This window comes from Mustela lutreola, chromosome 9 (assembly GCF_030435805.1).
Source record: "Mustela lutreola isolate mMusLut2 chromosome 9, mMusLut2.pri, whole genome shotgun sequence".
NCBI lineage: Eukaryota > Metazoa > Chordata > Mammalia > Carnivora > Mustelidae > Mustela > Mustela lutreola.
This window is the reverse complement of record NC_081298.1, coordinates 70,543,537-70,565,607: the sequence shown is the minus strand read 5'-3', so window position 1 is coordinate 70,565,607 and position 22,071 is coordinate 70,543,537. Positions and strand designations below refer to the sequence as shown.

Genomic DNA, 22,071 nt, shown 5'->3' with positions numbered 1-22,071 from the left:
TCAAATAAACAAATGTAATCTTAAAAAAAAAAAAAAAAAGGTAACTGCACCTTAAAATGCATTTATTTTTCTAGCTTGCTCCAAAACTATAAACTTGTACTGTTTGTTATTATAGGCTTAGTTGGTGAATAGTAAGATCTGATTTTTTTAAATTAAAACTGTTCTGACCTCTCCAAGCTACACAGCCCTTCAGTCCTCCCCATTGCTCAGGCCCACAGCTGGGAGCACAGCCCTGTATAGTAACAGCAGCATGCCTCACTTGCACAGCCATGCCCTAGAGACATAGAGAAAGTACCAGCAAAAGTGGGATCTGCAAAACTACTGGCAAAGGGCTACCAGCTCCCAAATTCATGTTCATTCTTCATATAGTCAGGATATTATATTTGTTATTGTGGAGTTCTTCAAGAAAGACCCTATCGTAAATCTTCACGTCTCCTTCTCTCTTAATATGAACTGGGCACTTGTTTAGAAAATAAATACTTTTCTTTTCTGTTTTATGTATTCATACCTAGTGTACTAGTTTGTCTCTAGATTTATACATTCACCTATCATACACTTTTCCTCTAGCCATCATTTTATTTCATGAAGATTCTTTTAATTGTGTTATGTTTGTCACCATAAAATACATCATTGGGTTTTGATGTAGTGTTCCAAGATTCATTGTTTATGTACAACACCCAGTGCTCATGAAGACACTTTATGACATTAATGTGAACTTGTGTCAGTTTGGCCTGTTCTATTGAAAGGGAGCACATAAAGTAAAACTTTTCCAATTTTGATTCTGCCTCACTTTTCAGTACACTCTCCAGTATAAAGTTACTGAGCCATTAGACTAAAATAAGGCTGTATATATTTTTCTGTTTACAGAGTGTTCGACCTACACCACAAAATGACGCTATAACGGTACACTTTAAACCAATTACATTGAAAGCTTCAGAAAGTAAATATACCAAGGTTGCAAGTATTAGTTTTGATGGTAAGTATTCAGCTTTCTCTCTCTACTGAAGTATCTTATTTTGATAAACCAGAAGCATATATATTGATATCTTAGTGTAGAAACACTGACCATTTACAGTCAGATTTTATATTACTGCTTAGGTTGGTTTATCTTATAAACCATCACAAACTCTTATTTGATTGCTTCATGAAAGAAAATGCAAGTTCGTAAACTGCAATTAGTATTAGCAAATACATTAGGATTACAATTAAATTTTTGTAATCTGGGTTTTCACATATATACTTAGTAAGGTTTGCCTTAATGATGAAGTCATTATTTTTTTGTAATTGAGTGGTAATGTATTTGGATTTCATAAGTGTGTTTGAATTTGAGACTAGAAATAAAGTATTCTCTGTAACAGTTTCACATATTGGCTTTTTAAACAAGGCAGACAGTTCTATTATTTTAGAACTGGGCACTAAAATAATAGCCTTCATGATAGCATTGTCAAATTAGAGAACTATTATTTCAGACATGTATATTATATATTTTGACAGTTGAAATGTTGACCCAGACTTTACCATATCTTAATAGCATGTTCTTATTAAGCTTTGCCCACTTTACTAGAACATTTATTGAGTTTGCTGTCACAGAAATTTTTAAATAGTGATTTAGTGGCTGCTTAGCTGTACTTAATGAGAACTGACACTCAAATGGGACTCTTCTCATAAGGGCCCTTGCAAATGAGGAGCCCTGAAGCTTACACTTCAGCTTTATGATGAAGCCACCTCCATTCATAGCCCACATTTCACAGCTTAACTCCTCATCAGAAAAGAGCATTTGTGGGGCGCCTGGGTGGCTCAGTGGGTTAAAGCCTCTGCCTTTTGCTCAGATCCTGATCCCAGAGTCCTGGGATCGAGTCCTGCATCGGGCTTTCTGCTCAGCAGGGAGCCTGCTTCCTCCTCTCTCTGCCTGCCTCTCTGCCTACTTGTGATCTCTGTCTGTCAAATAAATAAATAAAATCTTAGAAAAAAAAAAAAAGAAAAGAGCATTTGATCACTCTGCCCTACCGAGTGTGGAAGACTCTGCACAGTGTTTGTAAGAGCATCTGTGCTTACTCCTTGTACATGAAGAGCTTGGGGAGGTTCTGGAGCAGTGCACAGGCTGGATGCCAAGCTTTACTGTTCAACTTACGAGCTCAGAGAAAACTCTTGAAGAAACAAGATTAAATATGTGGCATACTTTCATAACCCAGCTATCAGGAAATAGTAATGTAGAAGGTTTTGATGCCCCAGTTACTTCCAAATCTGTGATAAATTGTCTTCTGTGTTGCTGGAGTACCACAGTCATGTCTACCAGTATCAGCATCAGTGAGTGCTTTCTCTTCTTTCAACAAGAAGAGCAGCTGGTAGTATCCTGAACCTGAGAACTTTCAGGATCCATCCTTCTGATAAATTCAGGCAGTGGGGGAGTGTGCACCAAGAGCAGGTGTGCTGTATAGTTCTCCTAAGTTCTTCTTCTCCAGCTCCTGAATCGACAACCCAGTAAATGTTCCCCTTCTTGAGATAAATGAATGTCAGTACCTTTAGTTCTTCTGAGATCACAGGGTCTAAAAAAATTATTTCTTAAATAATGTAATATTAATAAAAGGAAAAGCATCTTTTAAACCAGTGCTACATTTCTTAAACGTGGTTTTTATCATCATGGGAAAATCCTTCCACCTTTCACCTCCCACCTCCCCTTCTATCACCCCAGTGCATGGTGGGAATATTGTACAGCCTCCTAAGATAATGAGCCCAGGGCTACACAGCAAACAGAAAGAAATGAGGATTAATGCAAGTTGTAAAAATCTGAAATCACTGTCTGACATAGCCATATACTAGATATCATACCATCTTTTTTATTTTTCTTTCTTTGTGCTAACGTTGGGTAACACACATTTGCAAAACTCACATAAAGTTCTCCTAACTAGAAGTGTTCCTAAACTACCTTAAGTGGGATAAAGATAAACAGCTTCTTTATTTGCTTTGAAAAGAACATCCAGTGGGTACCCAGAATGGATCCAACTGAATCTATTTCTATAATTCCAGATGGAATTATTCATAATGCTACAAAATTTAAAGATTTTACTTCATCTCTGAGGACAGTATGATGGCTTTAACACTCTTTTGAGTTAGGCTTGGCTAATACAGAAAGTCAGAGCTCGCAGCTCCTGACACTTCTTGTTCCATGACACTTTACTGATATTTATTTCATGCTATTTTACTGTTATTTATAACACAGCTCTGGCATACAAGGAATGTTAGTCCTTGATACAGCTGTAAACCAGTGGTTCTCAGTGGGAGCTGGTTTTGCTTCCCAGGCCAGGGGACATTCGGCAGTGTCCACAGACATTGTTGGTTGTCTCATCTGGGGGGCTGCTACTGCTGTCTAGCAGGTAGAGGCCTGGGATGCAGCTGAGCATCGTCCAGTGCCCAGCACAGGCAGCCCCTGCACCCCAGAAGGAACTAACCTGGCCCAAAATGTTAGTAGTGCCCAGTGTGAAAAGCGCTGGTATAAGGAAAGCCATAGCTTCAGGCTCCATGGAAGCAGCTCAAATAACTGTTTTTTTCTTCCTCAGTTATGTTCACTTGCTAAATCCTTGTCTGTTTAATCCCATTACAGGAAAATTAAAATATTTCTCCCTTTTTTGGATGAAAAATGTGGTATTTGATGTAAAATGTTGTCAAAGTCTCCTGTTTGCCAATCTGAAAGCTCAACTTTGTTTTTTAAAGATTTTGTTAGTCGGTAGTCACTCTCAACTTCTGTAGAAACTCTCGTAGCAAAAGGTGACAGAGATTATTTTTTATGTTTCCTTTTAGCATCAAAGGCAAAAAAACCATCTCAGTTTTCTGGGAAAATAACTGTTAAAGCAAAGGAAAAGAGTTACTCTAAACTCGAAATACCTTATCAGGCAGAAGTTTTGGATGGGTGAGTTTCTCTTTAAAATAAGCTTTACAACTTCCGCTAATTGGTAAATTGTTTTTCTACTAATTGACCTTAGCAAAAGTAGTAACCAAATTCACATGAACCCCCTGGAATTACTATTAAAAAAACATCTTACACTTCATAGTTTTTACTTTTTTAGAAGAAAAAGGTAAATGGGATGATAAGATTTGGGCTTAAATGAAGTCTTAGTGATTCAGTAATAACATAGAAAAAGGAATCTATGATTTTTAAATAACATTTAAATCATTGGAGCTATTTCCTTTCTGTAACTCCTTTTGTAACATAAAAGTGGTTGTGTTTTGTTATTAAAGCATATTGTCACTTGAAACAAAATCATTTATATTCATTTATAAACTCATAAACAGTGTTCTAGAATTACAACTTTTTATAAATGGGCAATAATATAATGTAGTTCATTTTTCATTATACTTAAAACAATAATAGTTTAATATGCAACTTGGTAGGAACTCATTTTAACAAAGCTGGTCACAGTTAAATGATAAACATGAAAAAAAAAAGCTTTAATAAAATTACATATGAAACCACAAAAAAATGATAAACATGATCTTTTTTAAGTAGCTTAAAACTTTCTGTTAATACGTTCTTGATTTTAATTGTTCAATTGCATATAATTCAATAGAGAATAATTCTTTATATTACATGTCAGTATTTTGCAGTCTAATGTTTGTTTTGAATCGTATGCTCAAGCTCTAAAATATTCATAGTTCTGATTCTCCCATAACAGTCTTTAATGCTAAATGTAAAATTAATACAACAGAACTTGGATTTTAAATTAACGGATAGAGATAAAAATGATTTATTTTGTTTATGTTTTTTCAAATAGTTATTTGGGATTTGATCATGCTGCCACATTATTTCACATTCGAGACAGTCCTGCTGACCCCGTGGAAAGGCCAATTTACCTGACTAACACTTTCAGCTTTGCTATCCTCATTCATGATGTGTTGCTACCAGAAGAAGCCAAAACAATGTTTAAAGTATGTCTGGGACCCCCCCCCCATTCTTCATTTTATTCATCTACCAACTAGATAATGCTGACCCATTGTTTTTTCTCTCCCCTCATTTCCTAGGTTCACAACTTCAGCAAACCAGTCTTAATTCTCCCGAACGAATCAGGATACATTTTTACTCTGTTTTTTATGCCCTCCACATTGTCCATGCACATAGATAATAATATTTTACTTATTACCAATGCTTCTAAATTTCATTTACCTGTGCGGGTATATACAGGCTTTTTAGATGTAAGTATGTCATCTACCTTTAACATTTAAGCTCCCAGCCATCTTTTGTGTTTTCAGGTATTATTAGGCGATCATTTTGTACATGCTTAAACTTTGCCGTTTTCTGAGCTCTACAAGTTGCTCTAATCTCTCCTCTTAGTACTTTCAAGGAGACTTGTTTTCATCCTTCCCAGTAGCCATCTATCCTTTTGTGACAGCTGGCATTTAGATCTTTTCCACATTGTGCTTCTCTTGGCTTTGCTTTTAAATAGTTATAGTCACGGGGAAACTGAAAACAAACTAAGGGGAAGAAGATAATAAGCAAAAAATAATAATAATAATAATACAAGGAGGGCAAAAAGGAAACTATTTAAGGAGGTGGTGACCAAAATCAGGAACTATAGGGGCGCCTGGTGGCTCAGTGGGTTAAAGCCTCTGCCTTCCGCTCGGGTCATGATCCCAGGGTCCTGGGATCGAGCCCTGCATTGGGCTCTCTGCTCAGCGGGAAGCCTACTTCTTCCTCTCTCTCTCTGCCTGTCTCTCTGCTGACTTGTAATTTCTGTCAAATAAATAAATAAATCTTAAAAAAAAAAAATCAGGAAATACAGCATGAAGAAAAGAACCAAATAAGAGAGTAAGGTGGTAAAGACACACAGTTGGAATAGCAGAAAAGAATAAAAGTCATTCTAGGGCACCTGGGTGGCTCAGTGGGTTAAAGCTGCTGCCTTCGGCTCAGGTCATGGTCTCAGGGTCCTGGGATCGAGTCCCACATCGGGCTCTCTGCTCAGCAGGGAGCCTGCTCCCCCCCCCCACCTGCCTCTCCATCTACTTGTGATCTCTCTCTGTCAAATAAATAAATAAAATCTTTAAAAAATAATAATAATAATAAAAGTCATTCTAATACAGAAAAGAAGCCAGGGTGGGGGTCCAAACTAAGCTATCCTTAGGATAATCAATGAAAGAACTTTAGGTAAGAAATAAAACTGGTAAGAAAGATAAGAAAGATAAAATGAAAATTAGAACATATAGAGATGTAGTTCTCCAAAAAGTCAACATCAGCAAGAATTTCAGAGCTGAGGGGACTTCTCTTTCTTCATTTGTTTTGCTTGAGTGATTACACATTTTTGGCTGCTATCATGAATACATTGTTCACTAAGACCAAGGACTTTTTGCCTAAGCTCTGGGGCTCTACTTACCTGTGCCTAGTACTTTAGCTTCCTGCTTCTTTTATGGGTCTTTAGAGGAGAAATAGTTATTCTGTAGAGACTATGAATGTCTTCATTTCTAATTACTAAAAATACTTCATTGTACAGAATTCTTTTTTTTTTTATACTTTTTTTATTTTTTATAAACATATATTTTTATCCCCAGGGGTACAGGTCTGTGAATCACCAGGTTTACACACTTCACAGCACTCACCAAATCACATGCCCTCCCCAATGTCCATAATCCCAACCCCTTCTCCCAAACCCCCTCCCCTCGGCAACCCTCAGTTTGTTTTGTGAGATTAAGAATATTTTATATATTTGTATCTATGTATATCTTGCCATAAAATATAGAAACCTTAGTATGTCCATATAGCTACATTCTCTTGATAACATGCTTTTTTTTATATAAGTGTGATTTAATGTTTAATCTGTTTTCTTTAATATCTTTCCAGTACTTTGTATTACCCCCGAAAATAGAGGAACGTTTCATAGATTTTGGCATATTGAGTGCTACAGAAGCAAGTAATATTTTATTTGCAATTATAAACAGCAATCCAATTGAGGTAAAAAAAAAATTGTTTTTATTCTAAGTCACATTTAGGGATTTTATGCTAGAGCTATAGTAATCCTTTTCATATCTTTCTCTTTTTTTAAGTTGGCTATAAAAAGTTGGCACATCATAGGAGACGGTTTATCAATAGAACTGGTAGCTACTGAAAGAGGCAATAGAACTACGATAATTGCAAGCCTTCCGGAATTAGAAAAGTCATCTTTATCAGACCAGTCATCAGTAAGCAAACTTTCTTATTATTTCCTTAAACTTAGTTATATGTTTAAACCCCAAATAAAAGACTATTCCTACGACACATACTTGAACTAATGTTTTTATGAGACTCTTAATAGCATCAGTTATTTGATATTAAAAGGTTCTTGTAGATAATCTACTTCAACTCCCTTCTTTTATGATGAGGGCACTTGAAACCCAAAGGAGTTAAGTTCTAGCTTGTCATAAAAAGTTCCGTTAACAAAGAAAATTTAAGTGATCTTATTGTAACACAAGTGTCATTACAAGAGAAATTCCAATTGGTACTACACTAATCCTGTGTTCATTGAATTTACTTGGCCAAAGAGATAGCCCTGTGCATTGGTAGAAAGTGTTTTTAGTTATACAGAATATTTCTGGACCGTTTTCCATAAGTGAGACAAACCTTGTTTGATCCCTTTGTAGATCTGCCCATGTACTTCAACTCTGTCTTAGAAATAGGTACAATTGGTCATAAAAGAGCATGAAACAAGAGAAAACAGATGTATCAGTCAAAGGCCATACCACTACTGAAAGTGGAACTTGGAGTTTATACCGATTCACAACAGAACTAGGAGAGTTACCTTATGTGAGAAGGAGCGTAACATACCTCATCTGTAAGTTAAGGATAGAACTCCTTGTGACAGTCTTCTGAAAGAAAGAGAGAATGTCCTTATGCACAAAGATGGTTGGCAAATATGCTTCCATGGGATGCCATCAGCTATAAAAATTTATTTAAATAGTTTGTGCCAGAAGGACCCTCCAAAATAACTATTTTGGAGGGCATTTTGGCACTATGTACCACTCCTGGAATTCTTCCCATGGAAGTAATTTTAAGCGCTAAAAGCTCACTGGTATAAAACTGTGCTGCCCAGACAGTTGGAACTAATTAACATATGGCTACAGAGCCTTTGAAATGTGGCTAGTCTCAGTTAAGATGTCTTACGTCAAATACACACCAGATCCGAAGACTTAGTTTGGGATTGTAAGCTGTTAATAATAATATTAAACTACTGATAATGTTTTAATATTGATTACATGTTGAAATGATAATAACTTGGATACATTAGAATAAATGAAAAGTATTAAAATTTTTTTAAAAAGCTAAAATCTGTGAAAAAGAAGATGTTTGTAATAGTGTTATTAATAATTTCAAGTACCTGGAAACAGTCAAATACATAAAGTAAATCATGATTCTATGATTGCGTATGAAGCAAATAAAAAAACTATAAATATAATTGTGTGTAGAAACTTGGAAGATGATTTTTTTTTATTGTGTCCTATTAGTCACCATAAAGTACATCATTAGTTTTTGATGCAGTTTTGGAAGATGATTTATGAGAAAGTGGAAGACAGTACTAAATACTCTAATTGCAACTATGTAGCATTCAAGCTACATAATCAGATATTTGTGAACAGAGGTAATTTATGTCTGTTTATATTTTAATAATTTATAACATTTTAAATTTGATTCAAAAATAAAGCCTCCTTTTAAAACAAGTATATATATGTCCAAGGGAAGTAATATTTGTCACTCCAGCTGAGGTTTTATTTTTAATAAAAGTAGAATGCTGAGGGGCACCTGGGTGGCTCAGTATTAAGCGACTGCCTTCAGCTCAGGTCATGATCCCAGGGCCCTGGGATCAAGCCCCGCATCTGGCTCCCTGCTCAGCGGGAAGCCTGCTTCTCCCTCTCCCACTCCCCCTGCTTGTGTTCCCTCTCTCGTTGTGTCTCTATCAAATAAATAAATAAGATCTTAAAAAAGAAAAAGTAGAATGCTGAAAAAGGGCAATAATTAAGCCAGCCATTAATGTATTCCTTCAACAGTAAAGTTAGAATAAAAGTGTATGTATATCTACTCCCAGCTGTTTGCATTTTACTGTTTCCTGGGAAGACATTAAAAATATAATAATTCTAGAAATCTGGATCATTTCCTAGCAATAAATAGCATATGTTAACACATACTATTTAAACTTGAAAGGTCCATTTAAAAACATAAAGCCAGTTTGATAATTTAGGGTTTTAGAATTAGCTTTTATATAAAACTGTAAATTTAAAAACAAGGGACAGAAAGATGAGATCATTGTTATGAACTTTTAAAATAGGAAGTTGTAGTGAGTTGCCAACTTCAAAATAGCAACTCCACAAAATGATTTTTCTTTAAGCTTATAACACTTTAAACTTTCAACTGTTTTTCTAAAACCCAAAGCTATGAACTAAATTATCGTCCTGTTCCTTACAAAACACACATTGCCAACAATTCAGTGTTCTTCAGACCTTTGTACTGATTTGTGCAGTCTACACAGTAGAGTAGAAAGCCTTAGAATGGCACAAAACCAACACAGAAAATGCTTCTTAAAAGGAGAAAGTGACTATGTTTGGTGTATTACCATCTTCTATTTTAAGGTAACCATGAATTCTAGATAAAATATAACTAATAATTAAGGTGCAACTTCACAAAATGAATTATTTTTCTTTGGGAATTTCACAATTGAAAAGTGCTGACAGGAGGAGAGGGGACAACCACTGTCACACACCACACACAAAAATTAACTCATACAGATGAAAAACTTAAATTTAAGACCTGAACCCGTAAAACCCCCTAGACGAAGGGGGCAAGTCCCTTGATCACATCAGGGTTGGCGATGATTTTTTTCGATCTGACTCCCTTTGCTCCAGCCCTCACCCTCTCTGTTGGTGCAGGTACATGCAGGATGTGTGAGGACCATACCCCTTTTGCACCTTGGCAGACGGGAATCTGTTCCTCAGGGAACTGTTGTCTCAGTGGCCCATGGAATAAGTGTAGTAAATAGGGATCTAAGAATGGGCATTATTTTGAGATATTTGTACAAGATAGTATGGTAATTCAGTGTCATACAGTATATGTTAGAATTTGGAGGTCAGGCCATTACAAATAGTGTTCTTTACCATTTTAAGAGGAAACTGCAGCTAGCGAGGCTAATGAATGATATCCTTTCTACCACACACAGGTAATATTAGCTTCAGGCTACTTTGCAGTATTCAGAGTCAAACTTACTGCAAAAAAACTGGAAGGGATTCACGATGGAGCCATACAGATCACCACAGACTATGAGGTAAAGACTGTGGGAATTCATGTCAATGAGGTTTTTCTGATAATTCAGTCTTTTTTTGTTTGTTTTTATAGAAATGACTAAGTTTGCTAATAAAGTTACAGTTTATCTGTTTTGTACCTTAAAAACTGAGCTTTTAGTTTACAAAATCTTGGTGTTCATTAGCTCCTACTTTTCTGATATAATCCAAACCTCTTAACTAAAAACAACTTCAGAAAAATGGCTTTGGCACATTTTTAATTGCTCTCTTGGAAACCTGCTTACACATAGTTATAGCATTGCACAGATCCTGACTGAAATTCCTAAATGAGATAACTGATTCTTCTGCAATCATTAATACACTCCTGTGTAATATTCCCAAAAAGGAAGATACAATCAAGAAATCATATCTTAATTTGAGTTCTTATGATACTGTATTTACATGAGTCATTCTAAGTCAAGGGCAGAGTAAGAATCATTGAGCTTTTGAAAGACTCTTTGTGGTGTTTATTATCATGTTGCATTCAGTCAGATTTTTTAATGGATATATTTCTGCCAGACTTAAGTATTTTAATTTAATATTTACAAGTTCTTCAGGAAGCTGAACACTGCTAAATTCAACAAGTTGCTTCCGCTAGTCTCTTGTTTTCAACCCAAACAACCCCCACATAAAAGAAAGCTAACTCAGAATAAACAGAACTGGTCATTTAATAATAATATATATAAATAATATATAGTAATAACTATAATAGATTTGTTGGGAGTGTGTCAACTAATTACCTCCAAAAGTGAAAAATTCTTGTTTAGCACTCTGAGAGAAATAAGTACATTTCATAGCTAAGATAAATTTTTATTAGTATGGATAAAGGTGAGAATTGGGAAAAAATATCTTAAGTATTTTTATGAGTTTCAGAGTGTAAGTTGATATTCAGCATCTATACTGTTAAACTCATTTTTTAAATTAAGTTGAGGTCAATTGCTGCATACAAAAAATTTAGAATCACATAACTCTGGAAAATGCTAAGTGTTGCATACATTGTTTTAGGAGTAGAGTTTGACTTTCCTTGTTAACGTAATCATCCACAAAATAACCAGTATTATGAAAAATCTATTCTTCATTTCTTCCCCATTGTTTCATCTTATTTACCATGTTTTCAGTTTACATTTACATGGAAATGTATTTCAGAGCATTTTATGGAGTACATTGGTCAAATTGAACAGTTTTCATGGGTAATTTTAATATTGCTTTTGAGTTGGTTATTGCTAATATAAGTCCCAAGATGACCTTCTTTTATATCCTCAAGAATAATGCAATAATGATCAAGATCAATCTCATACTTAAACACATTTCTTTATGGTCTGCTTCTTCACTTTACAGATCCTAACAATTCCTGTGAAGGCTGTAATTGCAGTGGGTTCGCTGACTTGCTTCCCAAAACATATGGTTCTTCCACCTTCCTTTCCAGTAAGAGATTTAATTTATAGGGGTTTTTAAATATATATATGTTTTTTCTTTGCCTTTACCTCTGTGTTCCTAGAATCCAACAGTAAAGTGAGTTATTCTTTATTAATTGCTTATTTTAAGGTAAAACATTGAACTAGTTACTTATTTTAAGGTAAAACATTGAACTAGGCTCCATAGGAGGTATAAAGAGGAATAAGAAATAGTCCCTTCTCAAAAAGTTTTCTATTTAGATTGGGAAATGGACCCATGATTCATAAATGTAAAAGCAGAATGTAGAAAATGCCCTAAAAGTTATAAAAATGAAGTGCTGTGAGTGAACTACACACATAATTGTCCATGTGAGCTAGCTTAGAATTTCTTTTGGCAGGATAGATAGGAAGGGTAGTTAGAACTTACATTCAGATCCCTGGGATCAACCTGAAGGCACAGAGGCAGTAAAGTCTGAGATGGCTTTATGTAGTAGTGAGTTGCCTAGTTTGACAAGAATCGAGGGAAATTGGAAGAGGAGATGAAATGACATGTTGGAGTGATAGCATAAAAAAAATGCATTTAAGTCCATGAAAAATCTAAAGTTTTTAAGCAAAGGCATGACATCATTAGAGCTGAGCTTTAAACATTGTTTCTCTGGCAGAAGTAAATAAAGGGTGCATACGGAAGTGACAGTAGAGTGCCTGAGGTCAACCCAGGAACTCTGTTCATTGTCCATTTGAAAAATGTCAGGAGGGGCTTTGAGCTTAGGGCATTGGCAGAGGCAGTAAAGCCCTTTCATATTTCTAAGCCTTGGCTGTTAGTCTGTCTTGAATGCCCTTCCTCATGGCCTACCAACAAAGAACTACACATTTTCCGAGATTCAATTCCATGTCGTCATATCCCTGACGATTTCTTTTTTTTTTTTTTTTTTTTTTTTTTTTTTTTTTTTTTTTTTTTTAAGATTTTATTTATTTATTTGACAGACAGAGATCACAAGTAGATGGAGAGGCAGGCAGAGAGAGAGAGGAGGAAGCAGGCTCCCTGCTGAGCAGAGAGCCTGATGTGGGACTCGATCCCAGGACCCTGAGATCATGACCTGAGCCGAAGGCAGCGGCCCAACCCACTGAGCCACCCAGGCGTCCCTCCCTGACGATTTCTTGACTCTGCTAGATAATTACTAAGTATTACATCTTGGAATGATTTTAAATTACTTCTTGCAGCAGGTGTCACAAGTGCTTTAAAGTATTGCTCTATGTGTTGGTCTTCTCCATGAGACTCTAAGATCCTCTAGGAAAGGGATAAGGGATCCTATATCCCCAAAGCAGGCAGTTAGTAAGTAGGTAATGGGTGGATGAAAGAGCAAAATAATGGAGAAGTGAGCTTAGGCAAGAGACATTTCAGATTCAAACTGCTTGAATATCCTGACAAGGCCCTACTAATTGAAGTAGCTAGGTAGAGTAGATAGAGTCAAAAATATGACTTAGAGTTTGAACCTAAAGAATAAAGAAAAAAGAAATGGAAAACCAAGAGACAGCCACAGCCTTTTGCAGGAAGGCGATGTGGTAAGTTCAGGAGACATGGGGGCAAATGTAGAAGTGTCCCTTGCCGTGTGGAAGGAAACATGGTGGGTTATGAGAAAACAGCATGTTGTAAAAATCTTAATGCTATATATAATAAAACCTAAATTTGGAATTTAGCACCTTAAAAAGATAACTTTTGAGTTCATAGTTTCAACCTATTTGATTCTTAATTAAATCTTTGTCTTCTTATCATTCCACTTTGCACTTGACTTCATTATTTATCCAAAAAGACCTTGTTCCTTTGCCTTTTCAATCAATGATCTCCTTAAATACAGCACAAATCCTAGAACAGAATAATTCAGTAGTGACACAGCATAAGGCCCAGGGATGGAGTAAATGAGAAAGCGTCTGTATAAAAACAAGGTGTTGATTTTGAACAAAGTAGGATTAAACTTTTAAATATCCTCATATGGCTTACATTACCAAATACTTACTTGGAATCACAGATTAACTTGATATTACTGTCCTAGTTAGGCTGTTATAACAAATTACCACAGATTGGGTATCTTAAACAACAAGCATTTACTTTTCACAGTTCTGAATGCTTGGAAAGCCCAAGATGAAAGCACTGGGCAGATGCAGTATATGGTGAGGGCATTGGTCCTGATTTTACAAATGGCTGTCTTCTCACTGTATCCTTACATAGCCAGCAGATCAGGGAGGGAGGGCAAGCTCTTTTGTCTCTCCTTTTAAGGTCATTAATCCCATTCATTAGGACTTCACCCTTATGACCTAATCACCTACCAAAAGCCTCACCTCTGATACTGTCACGGTGAGGGTTAAAATTTCAACGCATGAATGGGTTGGTGGGGGGGGGTCACATTCATTCCATAACAGTCACAGGTTCTGTAAAATCCTTATCCAATGGAGTATACTAGCTAGCACCAATTAATGAAAACAATACATCCAAATTAGCATTTCAAGTACTCATAATTTAATACTTAATATTTGAATACCATCATAAAATGAACTTTTATACCTGTTACCTCTTTTGACCCACCCTCCAACACACACACACTCCTGAGAGACAAAACATGGACTTGAGCAAAATGATTATTACCAGTGCATGCCAGGAAGACACAGCTGGTTAGAAGCCAGGCTCAGGCTGTCGGGCTGTCGGGCTGTCAAAGATGGGCTTTCTGCTGTGTTTCCCTCTGCCTGGGGTGCAAATGATGAGTATTACTTTTAACCTCACCCTCCCTCATTCAATTCCTTTTTTCTGTGTGCTCTCTTAATTTCTGTGTCTTCTTATACCAGATATTTGCCCAGTGGGTATGATCATTTTTGAGACTTCTTCCAATGACTAGGAATCATATTATAAGATCGAATTCTAAACTCAAATGAAAGGAAAGATTATAATATATTTCTTATTGAAGATTATTTAAATTATTTAATTTTTTACTTAAAATCTGATACCCTATCATAGGGAGAAGCATGCAGCTGATAAGAGCAGTCATTGGTTATCTGGTTATTTAATCTGTCTGCTGTGTTAAGATATTTGATAACCTGTATTTTTATAAGATGTCTAATTTGTGTTTAGCACAAATGATATTTTTTCTTTTAAAAAGAAAATACTTCTAAGTAAAATAAATCTGATTTTTTTTTTGTCTTGTTTGGCTTTTGATTTTAGAATTAAATTATTTCATCGTGAATTTGGATACTTGGAGGGCAGCCTGGCCTTGGTATAAACAAATCTTGCTTAACAAACTGACAATGACCATTTCCTTTATTCAAAGCTATCTCTGTTTATTACCTTTGTTGGCAGCCTCATTATTTTAACATCAGATATGGACATTTTTCTTATTTTATTTCATTTTCACAAGATTATAGAGATTTGTCCAGCTGATTTTTGTATAACAGGTCATGAAAATGACAAATTAAAAAATAATTTTATATATATATATATATATATATATATATATATATATACACACACACACACACACACATAGAGAGAGATAAATATAGATATATTTGGGAGCGCTCTGATTACAAAATTAGAGATTATCAAGTGATAAAAATTCCAAGTGTCTTTTGGAGTTTGGTTTCTGAAAAATATGTCTGTCACCTCTAAATTGTGTGTTCTTAAGAAAATCCAACCATATACTAATGAGTTTGTTTGTTTGTTTTCTTCAGGGGAAAGTAGTTCATCAAAGCTTAAATATTATGAATTCCTTCTCACAGAAGGTAAAAATACAACAAATACGATCTTTGTCAGAAGATGTGCGATTTTACTACAAACGATTACGGGGCAATAAGGAAGACTTGGAGCCAGGAAAAAAGTCAAAGGTTTGAGAACATTGTATTTGAGGATTCCCTTCTGTTAGTATTGTGTTACAGTGACCTTCTCTGGATTTAGGATTCACGGTTCTCCTGTGCCTCTTTGTAGATTGCAAACATTTATTTTGATCCTGGACTGCAGTGTGGGGATCATTGCTATGTTGGCTTGCCTTTTCTATCCAAATGTAAGTTATCTTGCTATTCTCTGTCATCCCCTTCACTCCACCCAAAATATTCTTTGATGAAAGGCTGCCGCTTTCAAAGTCCATCTCTATCCCGTGGTACCATGGAAGTCATTTGAAGGGAAGTTGACGAGTGGTTGTAGATTGTAGGGCTGAGTTTGTCATAAAGTATGTGTCCTTGTTGTAGCTGAACCCAAAGTACAGCCTGGTGTAGCCATGCAGGAGGACACATGGGATGCTGACTGGGATTTGCATCAAAGCCTCTTCAAAGGATGGATGGGAATAAAGGAAAATTCAGGTCATAGGTGAGTGGTTTTGCTTTAAGTATGTTTAGCTGTTTTTATAAGTTTGAAATGTCTCTGTTGATACTACTTTCTAAATGTTACTCTTATATTAGGTTCTTTTACTTCTCTATAGCTAAGAAAATAATGCTTCATCTTCAGAAACTTATTAAAAAGGAGTCTTAAATTGCCATTTTAATTCCATGTTGCTCAGAAATACACACACTACCATTTTTCTCTTTCCTTCAGTGCTCGAGATACTTCCTTAAAATCAAAGACCTATTTGAAGTTGTCTTTATAGAGGATGCATACATTGTTCACCTGAGATACAGCCATTTGCGTAAGAGCTACCACTGCCCTCTGCTAAAGGCTCTGTTTCCTAGGTTCAATCCTGCAGTGGAGACCAAGTGTCCATTTGCTCCTTGTGAAAAGAACTGCCTCGTCCCTTTCCAGGTGCTGAGCCATTAGGGCGCACCTAGAGCCCAGTTCACTGAGGCTCAGCCATATGTCATTGGCAAGCAGAAAACGTGCTAATGACAAATCCTACCACACCTGGATTCAAAAGCAGAAACACACTTCCTCAGCAAGGTAGAAGTACGATCTTTCTTGTACTCCAGAAGAGAATTTGATTAGAATATTGATAACATGGTAACTGATAACAACTGCTCTTCTTCACTTGGCTAATTTGAATGTATTTGTCAGTATCAAGATAATCTAATTTATAGTACTATAAGTTTTTCAAACCATTAGTGATTGAATCTGAGGGTTTCGTTTATCTGAACTATCTACTATCAAAACTTTTCTTAAGGCAAAAGAGTTAAATTTCTACTTTAAAATGGTGAAAATAAATAGAGAGAAATCTCTAATGAATTCACTAGTTCTTGGTCGCCTACATTTCCGTTACTGACTTTACAGTGTATAGACAGTCTCCAAATGTTAACATTATGAATAGATAAACTTGGAGCGGTGCTAAAGAGCCTCTTCACCTCTCCCCTACCAAAACCTCTCTCTTCCTCCTTGTATGCCCAGCACTCCACAGCTAAGAAGCTAGGCTTCTCATCTGTCCCATACCATCATGTCCCAGGTGCACAGTGACTGTGGCATTCTCCCTGCTGCTGACTTTTGTGTTACAGAGAATTTCTGTTCTTCGTCTTGTAGAAACTTACCAATATTAGAGTGTCACAGTTCAGTAGTATTGTGGGTTTAAATGGGCTTCAATGGGGGCCCTGGGTGGCTCAGTCATTAGGCGTCCACCTTCGGCTCAGGTCCTGGTCCCAGGGTCCTGGGATCGAGCCCTGATTTAGGCTCCCTGCTCAGTGGGAAGCCTGCTTCTCCCTCTCCCAGTTCCCCTGCTTGTGTTCTCTCTCTCTCTCTCTCTCTCTCTCTCTATCAAATAAATAAATAAAATCTTAATGTAAAAAAACAAATAAAAGTGGGCTTTTGTGTTTGGGCCCAGGAACCTTAGTGCTGTGTGTAATAGTGTTTCCTTAGGGAATATGTTCTTGAGTTCTAAACAGCTGGCTTATGAATGCTCATAAGTAGAGAAATATTCAAATGAGGTCCTGAATATTTTTGATAACTCTACATATATCTGCGCAAAACCCTCATATGTATTACCACTTCAGCTGACATCCTCGTTGCATATTAAGATTTTCCTTCATTTTTTTCTTTTTAATCTCGGGGGGTAAAAAGATGTATGCCAAGCAATGCACTGCCTTCTCATAAGTTCTACTGATGAATATGCATCAGCACTCTGCTGTTGGTGTCTAGATCTTTCCACTAGGCTGCAAGTTCCTTTAGGATCTCTTAACACCATATGTTATACGTATATGCCTACCTTGTCCTTCACTATTCAGTACAAAAACAACACAGGTGATCAGTGATAGAGACTTTGGCAACTCTTTGTGCCAAAACAGACATCTTTACAGATGTCTATTAAAAACATAGTAAAATGTCAGAACAAATAAAACTATATTTATTCAGGGCCAGAATAAAATTTCTGAAGTATACAAGCCTAATTAGATTTCTTATATTCAGAAAACTCAGATACTTCATTTTGATATAGTAACTAACAATTTTTTTTTTCTAGACTGAGTGCTTTATTTGAAGTAAATACAGACCTTCAAAAAAATATATTATCAAAAATCACTGCTGAGCTCTCCTGGCCTTCTATAATTAGCTCACCCCGGCACTTGAAATTTCCACTTACTAATACAAACTGCTCCTCCGTAAGTATTCAGAGTGACATTGGTTTTTGGAAATTCGTAACAGGATTGTTAAGTATCTACTCTTACTTTTAACTATGGAAACATTTCATTTACTGTTTTGTTACTTTGTTTAAGGAAGAAGAGATTACTTTGGAAAATCCTGCAGATGTTCCTGTCTATATTCAATTTATTCCTTTGGCTTTATATTCCAATCCTTCAGTCTTTGTAGATAAGTTAATATCAAGGTAAGCTCTGCTTTAATTAATCAAAATGTTCTATATTAGCATTGAATTATTATTTTACACATTTAGAACTCTATCGCAGCTTATACAGTTAGAGATTTGACTTAGAGAAATTCTAAATCCGTAATTAAAATTGAGAGGGGGTTCTGGAAAGAGCTATTCATAATATGTTAAATATCTAGAAGAGTTTTCAGTTTAAGACAAGAAAAAGTAATGTTGAACTCCTTTCTAAAAAAATATTAAAAAGTGAAAGATCATAAAGAGAAAGCAAGTGGAACCTTTTAAATATCTTAGTTTTAAAAACTGAACAAAAGATTAACTATAAATTGTGGCCTTTAATTTTTGGAAGGCTATTAATCTGGTAATACTGACCTCAGAATCTGCCAAAAGGTAATTTGCAAATAAAGTACAGACTTGATAATTACTCTAATTACCCATTAATTATGATGCTGTTTATGAAGAAATACATATACCTTTTTATTTTAGGTTTAACTTGAGTAAGGTGGCAAAGGTAGATTTAAGAACGCTAGAGTTCCAAGTCTTCAGAAACAGTGTAAGTATGCAAACTTCATACTATTCCTGAGAAATAACTCTATGATATGATAAGTGCAAACATGGAGGAAACCTACTGACTATCCTTAAATTTGGCTGAAGGGGAAGTTACTGAAGAAGTCAGAGCAGTCCAATAATTAGAGGCAAAAAAAAAAAAAAACCCAGGAGGAATAGATGGGATTTAGATCAACATGAGGCACACTGGGTAGAAGATTCCAGTTTGCAGGCATTACTCCTTGAGTCCATGAAGGTTTACAATATTGGCTACCAGAAACCCTGAGAGTATCTAAATGAGGTATATACTAACATAATTTATTTTTATTAAGCTTCAAAATATTGAGCTTGGTCATTTAAATTTTTATTTTGGATACTTCCAAATAAAATTGTAAGCTCCATTAATGCCAGACTCATAGTTGTTGAACGGATTAAACAAACTCATGGGAAGTCCTTCAAATGGTTCCTTGGTGCGTAGGAAGACTATGCTGAATGTTGACTAGATAAGTCAATCTGTGGCTAAGTAGGCCAGGAAAGAAAAGCAGTAGGAAGGTTTTCAGGATTGGGGACCCATCTTGAAGAATGCTTCCCAGAATTGCATGAGCATCTCGTCTGTGTCAGCATTATAGCAGGTACATTCACATTTGTGAATTACAGGCAGCCAGGCTGAGCAATTACTAACTACCCCCAAAGGTAAAGATTTCCTTGTTCTGTTGCTGGGGAAAAATAAAGCTCAGGAAAAGGAAGGAACTTGCCCCAAGTTCATACCTAGCAGGTATGAAATAACTGGCAGGGCGAAATTAAAGTCTGGTTCTCTCAGATCCCAGAGCCCTCCCCCATACTGTCATGCCACGTAGTCAGTGTCCCTAATGAGCCTGTCAAACCAGATATCCTATAGTTCTTGAAATACTTGTGTTCTTTCCCATAGTTTCATGTTTTAGTCTATAAGGCATGTGTAAGCTAAATCTTTGTAGAATAGTAGTTTTTTTTATACTGTCTTAAAGTCAATTTTGTGTAAGAAAGTAAATTTCAATGTATCTTTTTTCTGCCAAATAATAGAACACCAGGCTGGAATGTAGACATATATTCTAGTCTCGTACCTTTCTCTTGGAATCTTTTTGTGGTCAGTTTTTTCCATGCATAAAATGCATAAAATGACAACCTAATAAGCTCAAGGTTATCTAGATTCCAAATAATTAGAAAGCTCAATAATCAGAGATTTCTTTTGCCCTGCTTTTATAAGGGACGAAATATACATAAGTAAATGAGCTAATATTTACCTTTTTTTCTTATCAAACACAAGTTCTTTAGTGTTACTTACAGGGTATAAAACACTGAAATGTAGGCACTGTGAAAGGTAGGAAGATGTGTAAGAATATTCTAGATCTCACAAATTTATTCTAAATATGAAATACTAGATCTTAGAATAAGGTTAGGATGAATTCTATCACCGTCCTCTCTAGTGGTTATAAAACCCATGGTTTTCAAAGTATTTGGCCTCCTTTACAGTATTAAATTATTCATGACTCCCAAGAGGTTTTTTTGTTCATGTGGGTCACATCTCTCAGTATTTACCATATTAAAAATTAAAACTGAGAGATCTTTTCTGCAAAAGGCCAAAAAGTATATGAAAACGTGCTCAACATCACAGTCATTAGGGAAATGCAAGTTAAAACCACTATAAGATATCATCTCACACCTGTTAAAATAGCTATTATCAAAAAGACTGGATATAACAAATGCTGGTGTGGATGTGGAAAGAAGAGTAGGAATGTAAATTGGTACAACCACTATGGAAAACAGCATAGAGGATCCTCAAAAAATTTAAAATAGAACTACCAAATGAGCCAGCAATTCCACTTCTGGGAATATGTGCAAAGGAAACAAAAACACTAACTCAGAAAGATATCCGCACCCCCATGCTCACTGCAGTATTATCTGTAATAGCCAAGGCAACAATCTTAAGTGTCCATTGGTGAGTGAATAGATAATGAACTTATGGTATATAAATTTATACATGGAATATTATTCAGCCAAAAAAAAAAAAAACCAAACAGGGAAATCCTACCATTTTGTGGCAACATGTATGGACTTTGAAGGTATTATGCCAAGTAAAATAAGTCAGAGCAAGGCGGTACTGTATCTCACTTACATGTGGAATCTTAAAAAAAGGGAAAAAAATCAGACTCCTAGAAAAAGAGATCAGACTTGTGGTTACCAGAGGTAGAGGGATGAGGGGAGAGGGAATTGGGAGAGAAGTGGTTAAAAGGTATAAACTTCCAAGTACAGGACGAGGAAGTACTAGGGATGTGATGTGTGATTACAACATGTTGACTAGAGCCAACACTGCTGTATATAGTAGATAGTTGTTAAGAGAGTGATCCGAAGAGTTTTCATCACAGGGAGAAAGCTCTTTTATTCTTTTTTTCATTTTTTTCTTTTTACTATGTCTGTATAAGAAGGTGGATGCTGGCTGAGCCCATTGCAATAATCATTTTACAGTATATGTAAATGAGACCCCTGTGTCTTAAACTTATACAGTGATGTATGTCAGTTATATCTCAAAACTGGGAAAAAACTGTGAAAGATCTTTAAAATATTTAATTCATTTAAAATAAGAATAAACTCATTCCATTTAACACAGGTAACATAAAAATTAAAAATAGCTGTATTTTCCCAAAAAGACTTTTTGCAAGAAGAGCAGATTGTTTTACATTTTTACAGATCTCTTTTAATGGCTCTCAGACCTAATACACAAATAGAGCCCCACTGCTTCTGCATTTAGTCTCTCATGCTGTATTGTTTTTTTTTGTTGTTTTGTTTTGTTTTGTTTTGTTTTTAAGATTTATTTATTTATTTGACAGAGTGAAATCACAAGTAGATGGAGAGGCAGGCAGAGAGAGAGAGAGAGAGGGAAGCAGGCTCCCTGCCAAGCAGAGAGCCCGATGCGGGACTTGATCCCAGGACCCTGAGATCATGACCTGAGCCGAAGGCAGCGGCTTAATCCACTGAGCCACCCAGGCGCCCTGCTGTATTGTTTTGATTGAAGTATATGACAGATATCTGACATG

The 22,071-nt window shown here is 35.9% G+C and overlaps 1 protein-coding gene across 1 annotated transcript in view; it reads left to right on the top strand.

Moving 5' to 3' along the window:
* Window positions 1-22,071, top strand: part of TMEM131 (transmembrane protein 131) — a 214,486-nt gene that overhangs the window by 153,880 nt on the left and 38,535 nt on the right. Inside the window, exons 12-25 of the mRNA XM_059134680.1 lie at window positions 868-976; window positions 3,799-3,907; window positions 4,770-4,923; window positions 5,017-5,187; window positions 6,827-6,937; window positions 7,030-7,164; window positions 10,167-10,271; window positions 11,626-11,712; window positions 15,399-15,551; window positions 15,652-15,727; window positions 15,912-16,029; window positions 18,095-18,233; window positions 18,348-18,457; window positions 18,941-19,007. Of these exons, the coding sequence (XP_058990663.1) occupies window positions 868-976; window positions 3,799-3,907; window positions 4,770-4,923; window positions 5,017-5,187; window positions 6,827-6,937; window positions 7,030-7,164; window positions 10,167-10,271; window positions 11,626-11,712; window positions 15,399-15,551; window positions 15,652-15,727; window positions 15,912-16,029; window positions 18,095-18,233; window positions 18,348-18,457; window positions 18,941-19,007 (1,644 nt within the window). The remainder of the gene's footprint in view (window positions 1-867; window positions 977-3,798; window positions 3,908-4,769; window positions 4,924-5,016; window positions 5,188-6,826; window positions 6,938-7,029; window positions 7,165-10,166; window positions 10,272-11,625; window positions 11,713-15,398; window positions 15,552-15,651; window positions 15,728-15,911; window positions 16,030-18,094; window positions 18,234-18,347; window positions 18,458-18,940; window positions 19,008-22,071) is intronic.